The following is a 21,454-nucleotide window of genomic DNA, read 5'->3' on the forward strand; positions in this document are numbered from 1 at the left end:
TAATCTGATCGCTTGACCATAAAAATGAAGATTTATCGTTGCTGTGGTTATACATTCTCCGGCTTCCTGCTTGAACTCTATTTACTGCATAAAATTATTCACGCTGCTTTCTTGATAGTTGCATGTTAAGCGCTTGAAAAGTTCTTCTCCGGTTTTTATCTTTTTAAAATATACTACTATATCCTGGAGTTTCCTACAGTTCTGGAATTTCTTAATGGAATACCAATCAAAGTTAGACTCCAGCCGCCAAAATCAGCAAGTGGCCAGCAGCAGCTGTGGCTGGACATATTTTGCTTGGGATTAAATTCCAGAGACTCTAATGGGTCGATGATTCGTGGCGCAATTCCGTATCTTTGCCTCCCCTTTTCTGTCCACGTGTTTGTGTTTGTGGCATGTGCCGACAGTAGAAATCCATTCAGTTGGTTGGCATCTGTCAACACCTCATTCTCCAGCCTTCTAACTTCTCCAGCCTTCTAAGAGGTCCCCGTAGCAGATCTTCTGACAGGCACTTTTCAGGAGAAAGCGAGCCAAGGGGAAATGGATGGACAATCTTGCAAGCGGAAGGCGTGCCCGTTAAGAAAGGCCTCCTCAGATAGATCATGATCCTACTTCTGCAAAGTAGAGTCTAACCCTTGGGCCAAGTGCCCAAGCCATGCTAGCTTGCCAGCTTTTTCTTTAAAAAAAAAAAAAGAGAGAGTGAGATGCTTCTGGCTTTGTCATTTGAGCTGCTTTGGTAAGGAAAGAGAGAGGCCAAGGACTTTGCCTTGACCACTTGGATCACAACACATGTCCTGCTATGAACATGCACACAAGATGACAGACAATTTAAATTTATTGGAAAAGAAAATGTTTTCTTTTGTCCAATTTATTGTGCAAATCACGCCATTTCGGAAGAAGCATTCCTTTGGAAAACATTCCTGGATGAATCAAATCACCAAGCAAAGATTATTAGGATATTAGCAAAGAGTGCAAACACAGGCACACTTTGCTGGGTGTGAGTGTATAAATCTATTTGACTACTGGGAACCATTCAGTTGCTTTATTTTAAATCTGGAGCATCCAAGATTATTAAACTTAGAGAACACCAATCTGAATTTAGAGGAGAATTTTTTTTTTTTTTGGAAGCAGGACAATTGATGTAATTGCAGTCAAACTCCTAGGACCAAGAAGTATTTTTAGGATCACAGGCAATGTGGTTAAAACAAAAAAAGAAACATAGTGGTAAATAGAATTTTTAGCCCTTTTTAGAATAGCAATAGCACTTGGGCTTATATACCACTTCATGGTGCTTTACAGCCCTCTCTAAGCCGTTTACAGAGTCAGCTTCTTGTCCCTTGCAACAATCTGGGTCCTCATTTTACCAGCCTCGGAAGGACGGAAGGCTGAGTCAACCTTGAGCCGGTCAGGATCAAACTCCTGGCATTGGGCAGAGTTAGCCTGCAATACTGCATTCTAACCACTGCGCCACCACAGTTCAATCACTAAATATGGAGGTGTATATAGGTGTCTCTTAACCAAAATATGATAGTGTGTGAACATATCTGGACTCAACACACACCTATTTTGCTTCTGTGAATTCCGAGCTGTTAGATTTTTCATTTTTGTGTTTTAACGGTTGTGAAATGGTTCACCGCCCAGAATCATTTGGACTGAGACGGATGGCTATAGAAACTGAATAAATAAAATAAATAATCTTGTTTCGGGTATGGATCCTCCGCTCTTTTGTCCTGCCACTGCTCAGTTCTAGCTAAAGAACTCACCCTACCTATCGTGAACCTAGAACTAGAACTTCTTGTTCATCTTCTGGTTATCTGCTCCAAGAGGACTCAAAGGATTCCACATTTTCGGTGGCCATTTGGATCACGGAGACGCCTCCACCTGGGTGACGGCTTTTCGTGTTGCCAAAACGTCTGCAACAGAAGGAACAAGGGGAACAAGTGTTAACCTCCAGAAGCTTGTCGGCAAAGCGTGTTTCGCACAACAGTGGCACATATTACTACTATTATTATTATATATCGAAGGTGGACATCTAGAATTCACCTAGGTGCCCATCGAATATTGGTAGCTCAGGGTTGAACTGTGGGGTCCTTGGTGCTTTCTGAGTTTGGTGGGGGTATCCTTGCAGACGTTTCATGACCCAACTAGAGAAAATCATCAGTGCTAGAAGGGAGTGGGTTTTGTGACATGGAGGAGGAAAAGGAGGACAGTGGGGTCCTTGGTGCTGAGTATGATTCTTTTCTAATTGCAAACATTTCATTACCCAACTAGGGAACATCATCAATGCTAGAAGGGAGAAGAGGAGGAGGATGACTTTGGAGGTCCTTGGTGCTTTCTAAGCTTGGCTGTTTTCTTGCACACATTTCATTACCCAACTAGGGAACATCATCAGTGCTAGAAGGGAGTGGGGATTGCTCTCTCCCCCTTATAGCCCTGAAGATGCTACCTGAAGGGTAGGTTGCAAAAAGGTCATAAAATCAGGCACAACTGCCTTGCTTAGCGACAGAAACTTTGGTCCCCATTGTGGACCACCTGTACAAGAGACGAATTATCTTCCTCTCTATTTAATGGATTCCCCCCCCCCCGTTTTTCTAACCCCTTCCAACCTGCAGACTGCAGGCTGAGGAGCAACAGAGCAAAAAAATACAGAATTCTGAAGAAGGGGGAAAAAAACAAAACCAAATCCGATTGAGCATCTCTGCAAAGTGACACGAAGACTACCTCCACGCGTTGAGGTCCAGGTCAAAGGCTTCCACCGTGGAAACGTGAACGATGCCATCATAGCCGCCGATGGCTAGGAGACACCCATTGATAGCAGCAAGATTTACCTGCAGTTCCACAATTTAAAAAAAAAGAGGATTAAGTCTTTTCTTCTCAAACCCTTAATTGGGTGCTGTCTATCAGCCGCCCCCAACCTTTGGGGCACCAGGGACCGGTTCCTTGGAGAGAGATTTTTGTGGTTTCACGTGCTGCCTGCATCCCGCAAATGAGGCTTCGCTTGTTTGCCCCGATCGGTTTCTGGCAGAAATTTTGGATTCAATTGTAGTTGCAAGGCAAGGACTACCTGTATGTTCCAATCTGGCTCTCCTTACCTTACTCCTTTTTGACCTCATGGGCCTAACTGGCGTCCATCGGTTAGTGGAGGGATCAAAGCGCTCAGCGCTGCAGAGTTCGGTCAATTCATCCTGCCCACCGACGGCATAGATCTTGCCTTGCAAGGCAACACAACCCAGGTTTTCACGACAGCTGCGGAGCGGAGGGCAGGTGGCCCACTCGTCTTCTCTGGGATCGTAGCGCTCAACTGAAAGAGGCAAGGGTGGAATATCCTGGGCTCTTGATCTTTGTGTTGCCAATTGTCACTTTAGGGCAGGGCAATTAACTGTTTCCAAAGCGGAAAGGGACAGTCTGTGTCCCCAAAAGTCATAGTTCTGTGTAAAAACAACCTGAAAGGACTAGACTGCTTTTTGAACAGGAAGCGGGCGGTATAAACTCCTATGAACAGAATCACAAAGGTGGAAGGGACCTTGGAGGTCATCTAGTCCAACCCCCTGCTCAAGCAGGAAACCCTATAGCATTTCAGACCAATGGCTGTCCAGTCTCTTCTTTAAAAACTCCAGGGTTGGAGCATTCACAAATTCTGGAGGCAAGTTGCATTGCATTGCATGGTACTGTATTATATTATTTATTAAGAGAATAACAGAGCTAGAAGGGACCTTGGAAGTCATCTAGTCCAACCCCTCTGCTTAAGCAGGAGATCCTATACCATTCCAGACAAATGGCTGTCCAATCTCTTCTTCAAAAACGTCCAGTTTTGGAGCACTCACAACGTCTGGAGGCAAGGTGTTCCACTGGTTCATTGTTCCCACTGTCAGGAAATTTCTCCTTAGTCCCAAGTTGCTTCTCTCCTTGATTAGTTTCCATCTGTTGCTTCTTGTCCTGCCTTCAGGCACTTTGGAGAATAGCTTGGCCCCCCCTCTTCTTTGGGGCAGCCTCTCAGATATTAGAACGCTGCTATTATGTTACCCCTGGTCCTTCTTTTCATTAAACTAGACAATTCCAGCAACCGCTCTTTGTATGTTTTAGCCTCCAGTCCCCTGATCATCTTTGTTGCTCTTCTCTGCACTCTTTCCAGAGTCTCTACATCTTTTTTATATCGTGGCGACCAAAACTGCATGCAATATTCCAAGCGTGATTTTACCTAGGCATTATAAAGTGGTATTAACGCTAAAATGGTATTGAATGTTGGAGATGAAATTCAGAAGGACGAGGATTAACTAGACAGTTGTGGTTTTGTTCCACGATTTCCATATTTGGGGTTGAAATCAAGCCCAGAATTGCTAAAACCAGATTGATTGTTCTCTGTTATGTATTGACGTGTTCCTCTTGGCTACGTCTTGGGTCTCTGTGATCAATAATTTCCTACTTTGAATTGATACCCTTTCATATGTCAACCCCCCCCCCCGGAGTTTTATATAACTGGAGTTATTTGATTCTTTTCTAGTGAAGTGGCAAGGAAAATTACTTTTGAAACAGCGTTCTGCCCATAAGGTCATTTTCCAGAATTTCTTTTCACAGTTTATCTTTTCCACTATTGCATTTATCTATTTTGACATTATACTGCGTTTGTTAATACAAGCGTAGGCATCTTTTTGTTAACTAATTGCCTGCTCTAAATTCTTTCGTTAATTAGCTTAATGTAATAATTACCCAGCCATGCACGCTACTGTAAACCAAGCGTGATTAGAATTTGGAAAGCTTTTTTCCATCCTTCATCACACCCAGCCTACAGAAACCCATCAGTCAGAAGCCTGGATTTCAATTAACGTCACAGATACATATAATCATTTTTCTATTTTTAATGTTTGTGTGAGGGGAGCAGATAGAAGGAGAGAGGCAAAGATTCTAGGAGACCATAAAACACTTCCACAACACTGTAGCAAATTACAAATTAACCCACCAATTATTTTCACTCTTCCCTTTGCTGCCATTAATGCCAAAATAATAATAATAATAGAGAAATTATAGAACATGCACTGTAGGACATCTTAGTCAAGGCTACGTTGGCTTCAGCTCAGAGAGAGAAACTGGAAAGTTTTGAAACAGAATTCAAGTAACTTAGGGGAAAATTCCTGACAGGGAGAACAATTAATCAGTGGAACGGAAGTTGCCTCCAAACGTTGTGGATGCTTCATCCCTGGAGATTTTTGAGCAGAAATTGTTCAAAATGCTATAGGGTCTTCTGCTCATCAAGCAGGAGGTCAGACTAGACGACCTCCAAGGTCCCTTCCAACTCTTGTTATTCTGCTTTAATGGTCTTGGAATGGAACAGGAACTAATTTAGCCCACAGCCAGGATATACCTGAACATAAGGGAGAATAGCCATCGGAACCCCCAACGGCATAGAGATATCCATCCAGCGTGGCCAACCCCAGGCCTTTTCGGCGAGACTTCATAGGTGTCAACTTCTGCCATCTGTCCAGCTCAGGGTCATATCTGCAAGGGCGAGAAAGTAGAGGATTCTGCAAAACGGGCAGTCCAAGTGTAGAGTGTGCTTCTCAAATCGGCATCCCAAGTGGCCTTACCTTTCCAACGTGTTGAGGCAAACCAGCCCATCGAAGCCGCCGGCGCAATATAAGTAACCGCCGAGTTCAGCCATCGCTGCTTCTTGCTTGGGTTCACTAAGAGGGGCCACATCTCTCTTCCACTCATTTGTTTCAGGCAAATATCTATCCGGGAAGAAGAAAGAAAGATGGAGGAGAGGTTCTGGGCGTGCAAGGGGGGGGGGAGTGTTTCCTCCCACCCAAAGGAAGAAGAGGAAACACAGACCCAAAGTAAGGACTTGCCCAACAAGACGGAAGTTTTTTAAGAAGAGATTGGACAGCCACTTGTCTGAAATGGTACAGGGTTTCCTGTCTGAGCAGGGGGTTGGACTAGATGATCTCCAAGGTCCCTCCCAACTTTAGTATTATTGTTGTTGTTGTTGTTAAGATTGCAGAGGAAACAGAAACCATGCTAATTTGAATTTCTGGCTTAAATCAGAGGGAACCAGGTTAATCTTTCAACAAAGTGCTCCGATTTCTCCAAAACGGCCTCCGCAGCAAACAGGGGCTTAAAATTGACACATCTTTGACCCAAGATTATATTCAGCTGGCAGACGAGCCCAATCAGCACTCCGCCACAGCCTTTACGGAATGAACCGGAGACGTTGAGCTGGGCTCCGACAGAGCAGCGCCCCCCCCCCCAAGTAATCCATCAGACCTAACAGGAGTGACGAGGTGCTAAATGGATACCAGGGAGGTCAGGACAAGAAGGAATTCTCCTTCGGTTGTCAGTCAAGACACACTTGTGAGTTGCAGGCCCTTTGCTAAGAAGAAGATTGACAAAGGGCAGAAAGAATAAGTACCCGAGTCTCTTCCCATATTCTTGATTAACGAACCCAGGAAGGCAACATCCCGCTCTGCCAAATTTTAGGAGCTCAGCCCTCAAGGATGCCAGTGGCATTCCTTGAAGCAATATCTCAGCTGACGGACAGTTTCCTCTCTGTGCCCTCAGCCTCAATTGACAGAGATAGCTCTGCCTAACTGGTGGAAAATATTTAAACTGCAGGCGTGAGTTCATTCCAAAGGCATTTTTCTTGTTTGTCTGGCTTAATGACAACAGGTGCTTAAGAGAAAAAAAACCACCCAGTTCTGGGCACTGATGACTGGAAGTCACATCCTTAAGCCAGGATAGAGAACTGTCGGTCACCAGCTTTGAAAATGGAGAGTGGATCCTCTATAAAGTGAGAGAAACTTGTGCTTTGCACCTGTTGGAAAGGGAATAGTAGCTCCGGAGTATTAGAAGCACTTATATTTTCTTTTTTAAGGAGCAGACGTCATTGGGTAATTGACCTGGGCTTGTAAATAAATAAGACATCATGAAAATACCAAGAGCGTCTTACTCATCTCCCAAGGAAAAGGAACGGTACAAAACATTTCTCGACAAGCTGGGATAATGGCAAGGGATTCAAACAGTGCTGCCTCTGCAGACGCCATAAAACGTGTGGGCACAACTTGGAGTCGTGAGCAGGGTGTTAACATTCAGTCAATTTCAGAGTGAGAAGGGAGCAGGGAATTGGAAATTCAGTCAATTTCAGACTGAATAAACCCCACGCCACCCCCCAACTTTCCTGGGGTCATGTTAAGGAACAATAGACTGTGCTGGAGGTTTGCAAAGAGGACGGTTCCTGGAGAACAAACGGTCTCTCTTTTTTTCCTCAATTTTAGTTACTTTTTTTTCTAATGTTCAGAGCAGGGAATTGGAAATTCAGTCAATTTCAGACAGAGAAAGTGAAGAAGAGTGTCTTGCATTAGACACGCTTCCCGTTTGTTCTCCATGAACCGTCCTTTTTGCAAACCCCCAGCAGAGTCTATTGTTCCCTAACATGACCCAAGGGAAGTTGGGGGGGGAGGGATTTATTTATTTAATTAGATGCCACCAACTGAAACGACTCCCAATAAATAAAGAGCAACATAAAACAAAACAAAAAAATTAGAAAACAGACTGGACCAAAGGTTCGAGAATGGCTAGAAAAAAAGCGGACGAATCCAATCATCTACCATGCCTTGGTGGTCTTCCCTCAAGGCACCCACTTACCTTTCAACGCTGTTGAGGCAAATAAGTCCATCGTGGCCACCAGCTGCATAAATGGATCCATTAAGGGAAGCCACCCCAATGCCACTCCGCTGGCTGGAGGCTGAGCCCAGAATTTGCCACTCGTGATCCAGGGGGTTGTAACGCTCCACCCCACTGGTGGTGCCTCCAACTATAAATCAAAGCAGTACGTTTAGTTTTTGCCTTTGAACAATTCGTCCGACAGATATTTGATTGGCTGATCTAGGAAGAAATGGTGATCCTTGCAGCGTTGCTGCATTATTATGTTGATTATTGCTATTATTTCCTGTTCTCCGCTGACTTTTTCCCATTGATTTTCTGTTGTTTTATACGATAAGCTCTTTTTTTATTATTATTAATCTGCAAGCTGTTTGGCTGAAGTATGAAAAATAAACGCTTTAAAGATTTAGCCTTTTGTTAAAAAAAAAACTTGTTCTAAACTCTTCTGGGTAGTCTTCTCCACCCACCACTCACGAAAAGAGAACATTGTTGGTTCCTACTGCAGAGAAATACAGAAACAGGGAACCCAGCATACTTACTTGCATAAAGAAGCTCTAAGGGACGTCCATTGTTGGATGATGTAGGATTGGTTCTCCAACTAACCAGCTTCCTGTTTGGTTCGATCTGCTCCCTGCGGCAACCCAAGATTTAATCATCATTAATGTTATATAAAAGAAAATGATTATCGTCCTTCTCTGTGAAATCTTCCAAAGGAAAGCTATAGATTATGTTCCGAGCTGTAAATTTTGCTCCTGCAAAGGGAATTTGACGCCAGAATCAAAAAAAGAAGCAATGAAATTTTAGAAGCATCCGTGGATGCTTGATTCCACGCCTCACCCCTAGACTCAGGGTAAACAACAAGCAGAGAACTATTTCAAAGAGATCTAAAAGGCGTTTCGGTCATCCCCTAAGGAATGGGTGAACATGGGTCCCGCTTTATTAATTTTAGTCCTTTTTTTTTGGAACATCCGACTGATCAAATCTGGCTTGAAGGGAAACTATTCTAAGGAAGAAAAGCACAGATTTTGGGATTGCTAAGATCCAATGAACAATATATGAGCAGCCTTTATTTTGCCACTCAGCCTCACCATAAACAAAAAAAAAAAAAAACATTTTACCTTGGCAGATGGCAGCACCTGGCTAGTTTTGTTGGGTATGGAAACAAACCAGGATGAGACCCAGTTGGATGGCAGCTTCCCACAGAACCCAGGGCTGTAGGTTAGACCGAGAAAAATTAAGGAAGTCCAGTTGCCTTCTGAAAAGCACCTTTGGGATAGGATAAGGTCCGTTTATCCAGGTTGCAGAGTGAGTTGACTTACCCTCTTTCTTTGTAAACACCCATCTTTTCGTCTTGGGGATGCTCCGGAGAGGCTGCCCTTGAATCAGGAGGCAAAGCCTCAGTCTTATAGGCAAACCCCGAAGCCAAAAATAGGAACGGCAGGCATCTCTTCACTGAGTGACACGCGCGGGGGGGGGGGAATTCTCTTGAAGCCATTGTTCTTCTCCAAAGAGACAAGAGTTTGTGTAACTAGACATCGATATCCAGCCGAAGGGATCTTATTCCAGCTTAGAACTGGGAGGCTGGGCTCATGAGTCACTCTGGAGATCATCTAGATGCTTGAGTTCACAGGTCTTTGGCCCCCCGTGCAATTCATGACATCAGCGGGGGCAGTTAGGCTCAGGATTGATTGATTGATTGATTGGCTCCATGACCACACTGCTTCTGTTCCAATGGATGTCAAAAAGAGGATGGGGGAGGCAATGACAGGGCTGTTGTTCACTTTCTGGACCCCCTAAAGACATCTGTGGAAGGAAAGATGGACAGGAAAGAAAGGAGAAAAGAGGAGATGATTCAATGTAGGCTTGAGTTAAGTAAAAGGTAGGTTAGACATGGTTCCACCGAGAGGCAAGTTTAAGAGGTGTCTTGAGCCCGCTTAGTTGACAGTGACAACAGCCAGGGAGCCACAAGGTTGTCGCTGAACTATTTGCAGCTTCTCCCAGGAGCAAACGTATGTGCAATGAATGACGTTGAATCAAGTTCTTTTTGATCCCCAGTGACCAGGTCACCTTTTCCCCCTTCAAGACAGTCTATCCTGTGGACTTAAGCGGATTCTTAATGATTACATAGACAGAATTTCTCCGTGATCATCTCTCCTTCATCTGGTCCTTCAGCCAGGACTCTTAAGTCCCTCCCTTTTCCTGCTGCCCATCCTCTTCTTCTTTTCCCTTCCCCCTTTCCACTTGTCCCCAAGGCTTATAGAGGCAGCCCTCAAACTACAACGGATCATGTAGTGACCGTTCAAAATCACAACGGCCCTGAAAAAGATGACATAGGACCATTTTTCACACTTAACCACCATTGCAGCATTTCCCCAGGCAGGGTCACCTGTTCAAAATCCCCAGACCCATCTGACATTCCTTGTCATAGTTAACATAACAAAGAAACCCAAGAGGAAAGTTGATTGGAAAGAATAAAAGTAACACACACACACACACCACCCTTTGCACGGGAAATCAGATACAGTAGGTGTAGTCTGACATGTTACAACAATAATAATAATAATAATAATAATAATAATAATAATAATAATAATAATAATAATAATAAAAAGTTGGAAGGGACCTTGGAGGTCTTCTAGTCCAACCCCCTGCTCAGGCAGGAAACCCTATACCATTTCAGACAAATGGCTATCGAGTCTCTTCTTAAAAACCTCCAGTGTTGGAGCATCCACCGCTTCTGGAGGCAGGTGGTTCCACTGGTTAATATTTGCATCCCTGAATATCACCCACGTTCATTAAAACGAGGTCTGACGTTGGTAAGGAAAAAAAAGATTGTTTAGAATTCATGAAAGAGATAAACCAGACCCAAATGGGTACCAACGAATATTTTTTTTCCTTATCCAGCCAGTTTATCTTTTCCTACATTCCAATGAGCTTGAACATTAATTTTAAAAGCAGGGAAAATAAGTCAGATCAAAATGCAAAGGGACCGTATGAGTTAAATGAGTTGCACAAATGAATCTCGTGTCTTCTCGCTTGGCAGGCAGGGTGCATCTGAGCCTGGGTCCAGCCGGGCCCTCCCCGCCTCCTCCCGGAGTTAATAGAAACCGTCGAAGATGGGGGTGAGCAGCTGTGGAGAAGCCGAGAGGTCTGCTTGGGTCCGCATGTGCCAGGCTGCACCTGTGGAAAGACATCTCTCGCCACATGCCGGGCAAAGCTGGCGTGCTTGGCCGGGCAACGGATCCCCCTGGGCTGAGCCAGGAATGCAGCCACGTGTTCATCTTGGTCCCCGCAGACTTTATAAATAAAGATGGTTTATTTGTAGTAGGATAATAGTGTTATTTATAATAGAATAATACATGATATCACGGGATATAGCCTGCCTTCAGAAATCCCGGGCTCTCCATCACTGAAGGCTTTTAAGAAGAGACTAGACAGTCAATTGTCTGAAATGGTGCAGGTTCTCCTGCTTGAGCAGGGGGCTGGACTAGAAGACCTCCAAGGTCCCTTCCAGCTCTATTCTATTCTATTCTATTCTATTCTATTCTATCCTGTTCTATTCTATTCTATATTCTATTCTATTCTCTTCTCTCTATATATATGTTATAAGGGGGGGGAGGCATGTTGTATGTTTGCCACTTAGAGTTCTCTAAGTGGCAAATATAAGCAGAAGCTTTTGTTCACTGAAACCACAATCTTTTCTTTAAAAATCTCTTACACACACACACACACACACAAAACTGCCTTCATTCAGTTGTGCTCTTCTGTAGCCTCTGTTGTGGTACAGTCAGAAATTAAGAATTCTGTGCTAACATGTAACATGATCACCGTCCTCTGGAATTACACCGCCTTTGCTCTGACACAAAAGAGGATGGAATTTAAAAAAAAAAAAAGAATGTTGAACTTGGTTCCTGACAGAAGGGAAACTGTATCTGGGTGTTTTTTTCTAAATGAAATGCTACTCCAATTGCAAAAAGACTCCCCGTGCATCCAAAGGTGTACATACAACCTCTCCACTCGACAAATTCAAGCATCATCTCCACAAAGAACATGAAGGTAAAATCTGAGCTTCTAACACTGTTCTGACAATATTGAAATGAGGTATTAAATCCTACTTAAAAATCAAATGCTTTTCCCTTCCAAAGTACATTTTGCTAATTATTCAGGAGCAGTTTGACATTTGTGGCTTTTAGCACACATTCTATGCTGCCAGACTGAAATAGGAAATAAAACTTTCTAATTATTTTCTCTAGCTGGCTAGATTCCTTTGTATTCTGTTCCATGTTCTATTCTATTCTATTGTATTCTATTAATTCTTTTCTATCATATTCTATTCCATTCCATTCCATTCCGCATTCTATTCCATTCCATTCTATTCTATTCTATTCCATATTCTATCCAACCCTCTTACTCTACTCGTCAATATTTCTGACTCTACAGCAAGAACTGAAAAGCACAAATGTTGGAAAGAAATGAGCACTAATCTTTATTCCTCTCCATTTTCACAGCTATTTTGTAGGCTCCGAACTCACCAGTGGTGTTTTATGCTCTTCAGTGTGGCCCTTTTCCACATTTTGCTCTTCGGAGCCGATCTGCTGGAAGAATACTTCTTACAAGCCATCCCCACCACTTACATGGACATGAAAGTTCTCAGAGCTCGGGAAAGAGCCCGGATACTGGACATGTCCTCCATGAAAACCAACATCTCCAAGGCTTACGTTCTTAGCAAAGCAGAAGCTTGCTCCAAACATGAGATCTTCCTGCTGGTTCTCATTTTCAGTAGCCCTGAAAACCTGTCCAGGCGCAACGCGATTCGAAAAACATGGGCCAACGTGACCGACATCCAAGGTTACACCACTCTGGCCTTGTTTGTGTTGGGTGAGCCGTCTTCAGCTAGAGCCCAAGTGGAGGTCATCAAGGAATCAGAGCAGGAACAGGATCTAATCCAAGGAATCTTTCTTGATACCCCAGAGAATCAGACGCTGAAGATCAAGAGGGCCATAGAGTGGACCATCACTTATTGCCCCCAGGCCAGGTTCATTCTCAAGGTAGATCAGGATATGTTTGCCAACCTCCAAACCTTGGTTGAATACTTGCTCAACTTAAGAACTCGCCCAGAAGACATCTATCTTGGGAGGGTGGTTCATCAAAACGTCCCCAGCGGAGAATCCCAAAACGGCACTTTTGTCTCCGTGAAAAAATATCCTGGACGGCACTATCCTGACCACTGCAGTGCTACGGCCTTTGTCATCTCGCAAGATGTTGCTCGGAAGATCTACATAACGTCTGGAGAAGTTCCTCTTTCCCTACCGCCTGGCATCTTTGTGGGTGTCTGTGCAAGAGCGGCCGGCGTGGTGCCCGTCCACAGCTCCCGCTTTTCTGGGGAAAGACGTATCTGGTACAACCGATGCTGCTATCAATATATTTTCACTTCCACTGTTTCGGAGATCAGCCAGCTTCTCCAAGAATGGAGGGAGATGAACAGCGGTAAAGACTGCACATTCCTGGAAACCTATTATGGGCTGGTGTCCTGCAGAATCATGACGTATCTGGACGGGTTGAAAGCTTCGAGAGTCAACGCCGTTCAGAAAGAGGCTTTGTATTTTTCTGACTAGAAGAATCAAATCATAGCATCTCCGTTTGGCTTCCTTGTGGGCTTACCCAATCTTTCTTACTCCCCCTTCTTATTGGTATTATTCTGTTGCTTTGCATGTACACCGAGAGCTTCTCCATCGGAGACATATTCCTTGTGTGTCTAATCACCCTTGGCCAAATAAAGGATTCTATTCTATATTCTATTCTGCTGATCAAGAGACTTACAATTGATCTTCCCACTTACAATCGTTGCGGCATCCCGTCATGTGATTAAAATTGTTCATTTCTCGTTCAGCACTACGTAACTGGAGGACTCCCTGTATAAGGGTAGACGATCACTTGACTATGAGTGTGCAGCAGCAACCAAAAATGCTAATACGCTCCTGGGTTGTATAAACAGAGGCATAGAATCAAGATCACACAAAGTACTATTACTCCTTTATAAAGCCCTAGTAAGACCACATCTGGAATACTGCAGCCAATTTCGGTCACCATATCACAAAAAAGATGTAGAGAGTTTAGAAAAAATCCAGAGAAGAAAAAAGACGTTGCAACCCTGTTTTTCTTTGAAGACGTTTCGCTTCTCATCCCAGAAGCTTCTTCAGCTCTGACTGGATTGGAAGGGAGTGGAAGGAGACAAGAAGCTGGAGATTTTTTGCACACTTCCCCCCCCCTTTGAAAAGGGTAATTCTACATGATGTTTATAAGCACAACAAAAGCAGTATTTTGGAGCCAACATATACACCAAAGGCAGCAGCTTGATCGAAATGGGGCTGAAAACCGGACTGCGAGTACCGACATTCACACGTTCTTCAGTTCAAGACGTATTTCACAACTGAACCCAAAGCAGAATGGAAGAAAAATAAATGTCTGCACACAAGGAAACCACTCAAGCGTTACTACAGCCATAGAGTCATCTATTGTGGTGAGTTACTTTGTTGCTTCACAAATTAGTCAAGTATTAAGCCACCCGTGCATTTAACACCCATAAAGCTGAGCTGGATTATGCCTATTGGACTCCGGTCCTTCATGAAGAATCACTTTTTGATGCAAATTATTTCAAACTGTACCGTATCTGCAGACTGGTGTATAGGAAAAGTAACAGGGCTGTGTCCTAACTAAATTAAGGAAGAAGTCTCTTGCGTGTGTGTATATATATTTACTAACTCTTAAAGGCACTGGAAGAGGTCTTTTTTTGGAGGAGACTGTTTGGAATAAAGTCTCAGAGAAGTGAGCAGCATAAATTTTTCTGTTCCTGGGGTTGAGATTAAGAGCTGGAGGGATGGACAGTTGAAGGTGGGGAGAATAAGCATTGCTTTGTAAAATGGAGATTTGTTTAGCCTTTTATGTAAGATATATTCTTTATTCTTCCATCTATTTGCTTTTAAGAACCCGGATTAAATCAATTTACTTGTTCCCTACGTAAAGTTGTGTGGAGGAATATTTGTGTCATGGGAATTGGAACATCAGGAAAACAACACTGAGGAAGTGATGAAAAATGAATCTCTCTGAGCACAAATCTTAAACCCAGATGGTAAAACAACCCATGTGATGAACAAAAAACGAACAAAAAAAATGTTTTCCACAAATGAAGGCAAATATACATATCCCAGGGTCCTGCAACATTATCCTGGGGAAAATAGTTCCTTTATATTTTATAGAGTCTCTTCTTAATGGCTTCTTGGATTTTAAGGAGTGTGAAATGGTGGAACCTGTGTTTTCCATCGGGAAAATACCTAGGAAATCTTCATATTTCAAACCAACTGGCATTTCAATGTCAAACAAACAAAAAACCTCATGCCAAGTTAATATTTCCCACACTTTCCTTCTCCTCTCTACAAAGCAACACGCCAGCCTCACCTTCCAGGAATCCAGAAAGTTTAGTTAGCCCTGGAATTACTGAACAGTAGCTTAAAATTACGTCTTCCAAAGCTACTCAGCTCCTTCTACAGCGGTAGTTGAGACAGCCTTAACGTAATACGGCCCCTCACGCATATAAGCCTTCAATCTTAAGTAATGCTGGTTTCCCAAAATATCTGGTGCCGTCTTTGAGTTAACCAAAGCCTTGACAAGTTCGTATTTGGCCTCCTTAGAAGCTTTATCCGGTTCCACCGATCGGTCCACGATGTATTCCACAAAGCCAGGACTGGCCAACATCTCCTGCTGGGCCCAAGGTTGATTTGCAATGGCCTGGGGGGGAGGGGGAAACAAGGCAGATTTTGTTAAATGGTTGACATCCGAATTCCTTCCATTTAAAAAAAGTCGTTGGTCTAATATATTTAACCCGATGTAAAAGCTGATGAAACTAGTCCTCCATCTATGAACAGTTCTTTCTTAGCAACCGTTCTAAGTCACAACGGCGCTACTCATGACCCAGAGTCAAAGTTTTAAGAGTTGTGTCTTCCCAGACTTCGGGTGTCTTGACAACATGGCTGTGTTTACGATGGGTTTGCTGAAAAACGTCTATACATGTTATAATTTAGCCTCTCTTTAAGACCCCCTTTAAACAGGAGGTACGGTTAAAAAACCGTTCAGTAGACTTTAGAACAGGGGACAATTTTTATCAATGGCTAGAAAAACGAGTTGGAGAGAAAGGAATGTGATATGTATTATGTAACCTTAAATATGTATTAGCAAGAAGAAGACTATTGGGTGAAGATATAAGAAACATATTATTAACTAACATACTGATTATGAAAATATAGACACTAGTTATTACTGATCGTTTTTTTAAACACATCAATCCAGACAAGATGCTGATTGCTAAATACTAAAGAATGTCCTTTTATAAAAATTAATAAAATATGTAAAAAAAAAAAAAGCCACCTCTTCCAAATTAAAACAAAAAACAGAATTAACCAGCAAAGGAAAGCCTGTCTCAGAGCAGTTTTCTGTTCAGCTGGAACATAACCCTGATTATCCTCGACCGCCGGCTGAAAAATTCTGGCTGATGCCACCCCAATTTATCCAAAGAATGCCAGCTGGGAAAAAGCTGCCCCAAAGTATCTTACAGTGAAGACGCCCAAGGCTCCGCAGTGGAGATCAGGGAACGGCTGAGTGCTGATGCTTTTGAAGAGTTCCAAGGGCTGGTTGGATAGAGAGGAGAACCATGATTCTGTCATCCGGAGAAGATCTTCGGTTTGTTGTTCAGGCTGTGTGCAAAAAAGGAGCGGGTGAGTTTGCAAACGCCTCTGACCCATCCCTTTCTCCTGAAAGTTTAGAAACAAAACATCCAGCTTCTTCTTCGGGTCACATTCAGTGGCGTTTGCAATGGCAGAATATACATCTGGGGACCGGCTGGATGGCAGGGAAGTGTCTGATGCCAGGTGGGAGAGAGCCCAAGGGGCTACGTGGTTGGCCGGGGAGGTGCCTATAACTTACCTGCAAGTACAAAAGGGATGAAACAGCTTCCAGACATCGGATCCTCATCTCAGTCGGGGCGTTCTTTATTTGATGCCCGATTCTGTTTAGCACCCGATGGAACCGACTCCCTGGAAAGCAAAGCAAACTCTGTTCTGGGCTAGGCATGTACAGCATCTCCTCCCTCCACATCTGTAACCAGATGTGCCCTTTTACCCGCGCCCGCTGGACGAACCTGTCTTCTGGAGCACCAACTTGCCCTCCACGTTTGAGCCCAAGATCCCGACCGTGTCCACCGCCACGCCAAACAAGGTTGGGTCTTGGACTTCGGCCATGTTGAAGACCTTCTCGATGAAGGCAGGGTACTGCTCGCAGATCTGCTGGGGGCTGTCCACGATGGCCAGGTTGCCAAAAAACTTAACAAAACCTGCAAAGGTGTCGACAGAGCAAGGAGAGGATTGCCCCTGGAACCACTGCGCATTTGATCACTATCTTTTCCCTCTTCTTGCTTATAAGGGCACGGCAGGTGGGCAGAACCGAAAACAGTGTTCCCTATTTCTTAGAGGAACTGAGTCAGTTTCCACCTTATAAATACAGGAAGCAAATTATTCCTACCAGAGATCTAGGCCCTCTTTGTCCAGGGCAAGCTCTTTCCTCTGCAGAAAACAAAACTGAACCAAGACTCAAACTGGGACTGAGAAAGAGAGACTGAGGATCCCTAATGTGAAGCAGAATGAGTGCTGCTGAATGCAAATCGTCCCAAAGGTGCTTTTTTTTTTCAAGAGGCAACTGGACTTTCCGGTTTTTCTTTGAGAACATTTCGCTTCTCAGCCAAGAAGCTTCTTCAGCTCTGACTGGATGGTGGGGAATGCAAAGTAGGCTTAAGGCCAATGGGAGAAGCCCTCTGGGAACATTTAACTGCACTACATTTAACTGCACTACAGGGGCGGAGAATAGCAGGCCACAGAGATACAGTATCAACCCTACTAAGATCAAGAGGCCAAAAGGCCACCTGTAATCACCTGGCAGGTAAAAACTGGAGAAGGGATCCGAATCAGCTCCAATGATTATATTGGAAATCTTGTCGATGATGCCTTGCTGGGCAAGATACTGTCGTCCATGTTGAGTGTGGGCGAGTGAGGTCACCATCTCTATACAGGTCGCTCTGTTTTAAAACAAAAAACAAATGGACTGCTTCAGAGAGCTGAGAATCAATACGCCTCTTTTTATTTTATTTTATTGGACGAGGAACTGGCCATAGGGAGCAAGCAAAATTGGGACACAGCCATGCATTTACAAACAGCAAAGAGATGGCAAGGATACCCCCAAGGCCTGCTGGCCTCTTATTCATGCTGAGTCCCATACCTGACAAGGACGTCGTTTCCCGTCAGTTCTCCAATCATCTCCGCTATTAAACCGCTGTTCACACAGTAATTCAGAGAGTCCACCGACGTGGAGGAAATATTGACCACTAGCTAACACAAAGGCACACAAGACAGGAATCTGAGCCACGTCTCCTTGCAGGTGTTTCTCCTGCCAATAGACAGCCATGCCTCCCCCTTTTGTAAGTCAGATTTGCCGTTATTTAATTAAGAAAAATCAGCACGTGTAGATAGGTTAAGCCGCTCCATTTATTTCCCTTTAAAATGAAAATAAAAAAATCCTATTCCCTCCGAGAGATTTCTGTTAACGTTAATCTTTATGTAGCCTTAGAGTGCCGAGTAAAATTAATCCATTTAAAGAAGCTGCATGCTAGTCTCCAGCTCTACATCCACCTACTACCAAATTCTCTTTCATATGTACCTTCTCCCCTTGTCCCAAAGTGTTTTTTTTTTTTTTTCCAAAAGGCAGCTGGGCTTTGTTTCTCCTTGAAAACGTTTCGCTTCTCATCCAGGAAGCTTCTTCATTTCTGGTGTCAGAACTGAAAAACCTTCTTGGAGGAGAAGTGAAACATCTTCAAGGAAAAACAAAGTCCAGTTGCCTTTTGAAAAAGCACCTTTGGGACAAGTGACTTGAGAATCTCTGGACACCCTCTCCCCTTAATCGTCATCTCTCATAATACCATGAATTTTATCCAACTTGGAACGTATCCTTACCCCCCAGACAGCCACAATCAGAACTGTTTCTAAATCCCCAAGTTACATCACCCACCATGGCAGTTAAAGACATGCATTTCTGTCCTCTTATCTGCTAGGCTCAAAAAAACAAAACAAAAAACCATTAACTCTTGCCTCATAGACGCGATAACGTATGATGTCGCTCTTCGCCATGACGTTTTTCAAGTCGATCAGCAAATTCCCCGCCAGCAAAACTTCCAAGCCTTCGGGCGACTGTGCTATCCTGGACAAAGATTTGATGGCCTAAGAAACAAAGCTGTCAATGAAAATGGGAAAAGCAGACCTTGGCACACACTGGGGTGTGGAGACCCTGAATTAGCAGAAGGCACAATACTTGCAAACTTTGAATACACAGCCCTTTCTGTCCACTTCAGTGGGTTAAGGTGAAAGACCAAACCATTCTCAGAAAAATATTTTCCAGAAGGAAGAAAGCCTTTGTACAATGGGGTCATGTAGTCTAGCACATTGGGGGTTTTAAAAATTATTTGAATTTATTTATCAGAGGCCTAAACACAGAGAAAGACACACAACTGACATTAGAAATACTCAAGCAATAAAGAGTTTTGATTACAGTTATGGGTATTGAAGCTAGTGCATAACTGAATATGTCCATTTCTTTCTAAGAGATTTAGTAGGGGGATCCCAAAGAGATTCTTGAAGGATGTACATTTGAGTTGCAGAAAGCAGAAATAGGGAATGCAGAATGGCTACCAATAATTTTTGGGGAGGGAGGTGTGCCTTTGAGTCTATGTTTAATCCTCGGCAAGCCCCTGTAGTGTTCTTGGCAAGATTTTGGAAGTGGTTTGCCATTGCCTTCTTCCCGGGGCTGAGAGAGAACGACTGGCACAATAGGAGATTTATAAATAATTGTTGAGATTTATACAGTTCAAATCTTCTGGAATTTATCGATGGCCTTCCCTCCCCAAGCAGCAATTGTCAGATCACAAGCACTGACCTCTTTTGCCACTGCTATTTTCTCCGCAGCAATGCAATAGATAATCTGCCTCAATAATTCAGGAGTGTTAAGGATTTCTCTGATGGCAACAGGATCTTCAACAACTCTTCCAACCTAGGGGGGTGCAACATAATCTATAGTCATTTTACATTCTTATTTCTGCTCTTTAAATCTCATTACATCTCATTCTTAGCTGTCCTCTCTGCTACTTTTCTACTGCATTGCAGTTTCATAAATAATAGCTCAAAGCATTTGTATTCCACTTACTAGCCAAAATTCTTAAGGCGATAACTGTAATTGAAACACAATAACATACAAGACAGGCGAAGTTAATATACAGTGTATCACCTCCAGTGTTGTTTCAAACACTTGTAGAAAATAGAGAAGCACAGGGCAGGATAAACATCTCATTCTTAACTTCCTTGAGAAGATTACAAAGCTAAATTGCAACACGTACTTGGGAGATGGTTAGGATTTTGACTGAATCATCAGGATGGAACAGTCCCTTCTGAAGTTCTTCCCCAAAGTTTTGGATCACATCCAAAGGATCCATGACTTGCAGGAATCTCTCCAAGATGGAGACACACAAAGAGATTTGCTCACTGTTTTGCAAGAGAAAGGAAAACCCAGTGTTTGCTAATGAAATAAGGAAAGGCGTAAATACAGTGCAAAATAAGCAATCTCACTCCTTTACGGTCCTGCTCTTATGAAAATTCTTGAAAGCCCAAACCTTCAGACCCCAATTTTCAAGGAAGAACTGATTGTGAAGATTGAAAGCTTCTCCCACACACACACACACACACACCACCACCAGAACTCTCCATGCAAACTAACCCCACCCTTTCCAAAACCTTGCCCAAGCATTCACCAGCAATTGCAAAACCTACAGACAGCATAAAATCACTTTCCCAGCCTGTTGTTGCTCTCCCTTAACATTATTATGGTCATTTCAAGAGTTTCCACTTTTATAAAGCAACATTTTGAAGAAAAGGAAAGAAAGGAGGGACTGGAAAGCAGGAGGCACAATGTTTGCAATAAAAAAAAAAACAACTTTCTACATCCACACACATAGAAATATAGACACATATTTGTGTGTGTGTGTGTATATGCACACACACACTGTATGAACATTTATAAATACAAATGTGCCATATACACATATTTACATACATATCAATGTCTCTCTATCCATATACAAACTTTCCCTTATACACAAATATATACATATGTGTGTGTGTGTATAGAGGTGTGTGTATATGGCACATATTTGTGTTTATATGTGTACATACAATATGTGTGTATGTGTACTTATATCTATATATTTATAAATATATATGCACCCAAATATGCATGCAGGTGTAGGAAGTCAACACACACACCCCAGAGAAGGAAATATTTGGGGGGGGGGTATTAAAAACGGCAGAATATTCTGACAACTCAATAAACTGGACCATCTTTCCTAAAGCAGTCTCCATTTTGTTTATTCTAGGCTTGGACTGGACCCCCGAAGATAACAGTTCCTCCACGAGGACTAGCCCTTTGATGCAAGGGACCCCCCCCCCAATCCACCCTCACCTCTCCCCGCGAGCCAGGAGGACGAAGAGCCCAGCCAAAGGGTAGCCGGGACCTTGCTCGCGGAGGGCGCCGGGGGGCAGAGCCTGCACGGCCGCCCTCAGGGCCCGCAGCTCCTCAAGCGGCTCTTCCAGCGAAGCGACCCGCCTCAGCAGCAACAGAGCAGCTTCTACCTCAGCCGCCGCCATCTTAGAAAGAGGAGGGA

The 21,454-nt window shown here is 43.5% G+C and overlaps 3 protein-coding genes across 3 annotated transcripts; 1 reads left to right on the forward strand and 2 right to left on the reverse strand.

The window, feature by feature from the left end:
* Window positions 1–830: 830 nt before the first annotated feature.
* Window positions 831–9,099, reverse strand: LOC120300745 (kelch-like protein 20; the record flags this gene model as incomplete). The annotated part of the gene is made up of 9 exons (XM_039327145.1): window positions 831–1,910; window positions 2,719–2,825; window positions 3,090–3,298; window positions 5,357–5,490; window positions 5,580–5,723; window positions 7,633–7,801; window positions 8,190–8,281; window positions 8,769–8,862; window positions 8,970–9,099. Coding segments are annotated over 9 exons (1,182 nt in total), but the record flags the coding sequence as incomplete, so codon positions are not given.
* A 3,023-nt stretch (window positions 9,100–12,122) lies between these two features.
* B3GALT9 (beta-1,3-galactosyltransferase 9) lies at window positions 12,123–13,663 on the forward strand. The gene has a single exon (XM_039327146.1). The coding sequence runs from the start codon at window positions 12,123–12,125 to the stop codon at window positions 13,263–13,265; it is 1,143 nt and encodes a 380-aa protein (XP_039183080.1). The 3' UTR covers window positions 13,266–13,663.
* Window positions 13,664–14,145: 482 nt separating this feature from the next.
* PSMD5 (proteasome 26S subunit, non-ATPase 5) lies at window positions 14,146–21,454 on the reverse strand. Its single transcript, XM_039327108.1, has 10 exons — window positions 21,253–21,454; window positions 20,135–20,279; window positions 19,678–19,791; window positions 18,837–18,965; window positions 17,971–18,080; window positions 17,628–17,770; window positions 16,841–17,032; window positions 16,627–16,736; window positions 16,257–16,397; window positions 14,146–15,435 (listed from the first exon to the last, which is right to left on the reverse strand). The coding sequence occupies exons 1-10, from the start codon at window positions 21,435–21,437 to the stop codon at window positions 15,178–15,180; spliced, it is 1,527 nt and encodes a 508-aa protein (XP_039183042.1). The 5' UTR covers window positions 21,438–21,454; the 3' UTR covers window positions 14,146–15,177.

Source organism: Crotalus tigris, unplaced genomic scaffold (assembly GCF_016545835.1).
Source record: "Crotalus tigris isolate CLP2741 ecotype Arizona unplaced genomic scaffold, ASM1654583v1 scf7180000024350.909852, whole genome shotgun sequence".
In the NCBI taxonomy this organism is placed as follows: domain Eukaryota; kingdom Metazoa; phylum Chordata; class Lepidosauria; order Squamata; family Viperidae; genus Crotalus; species Crotalus tigris.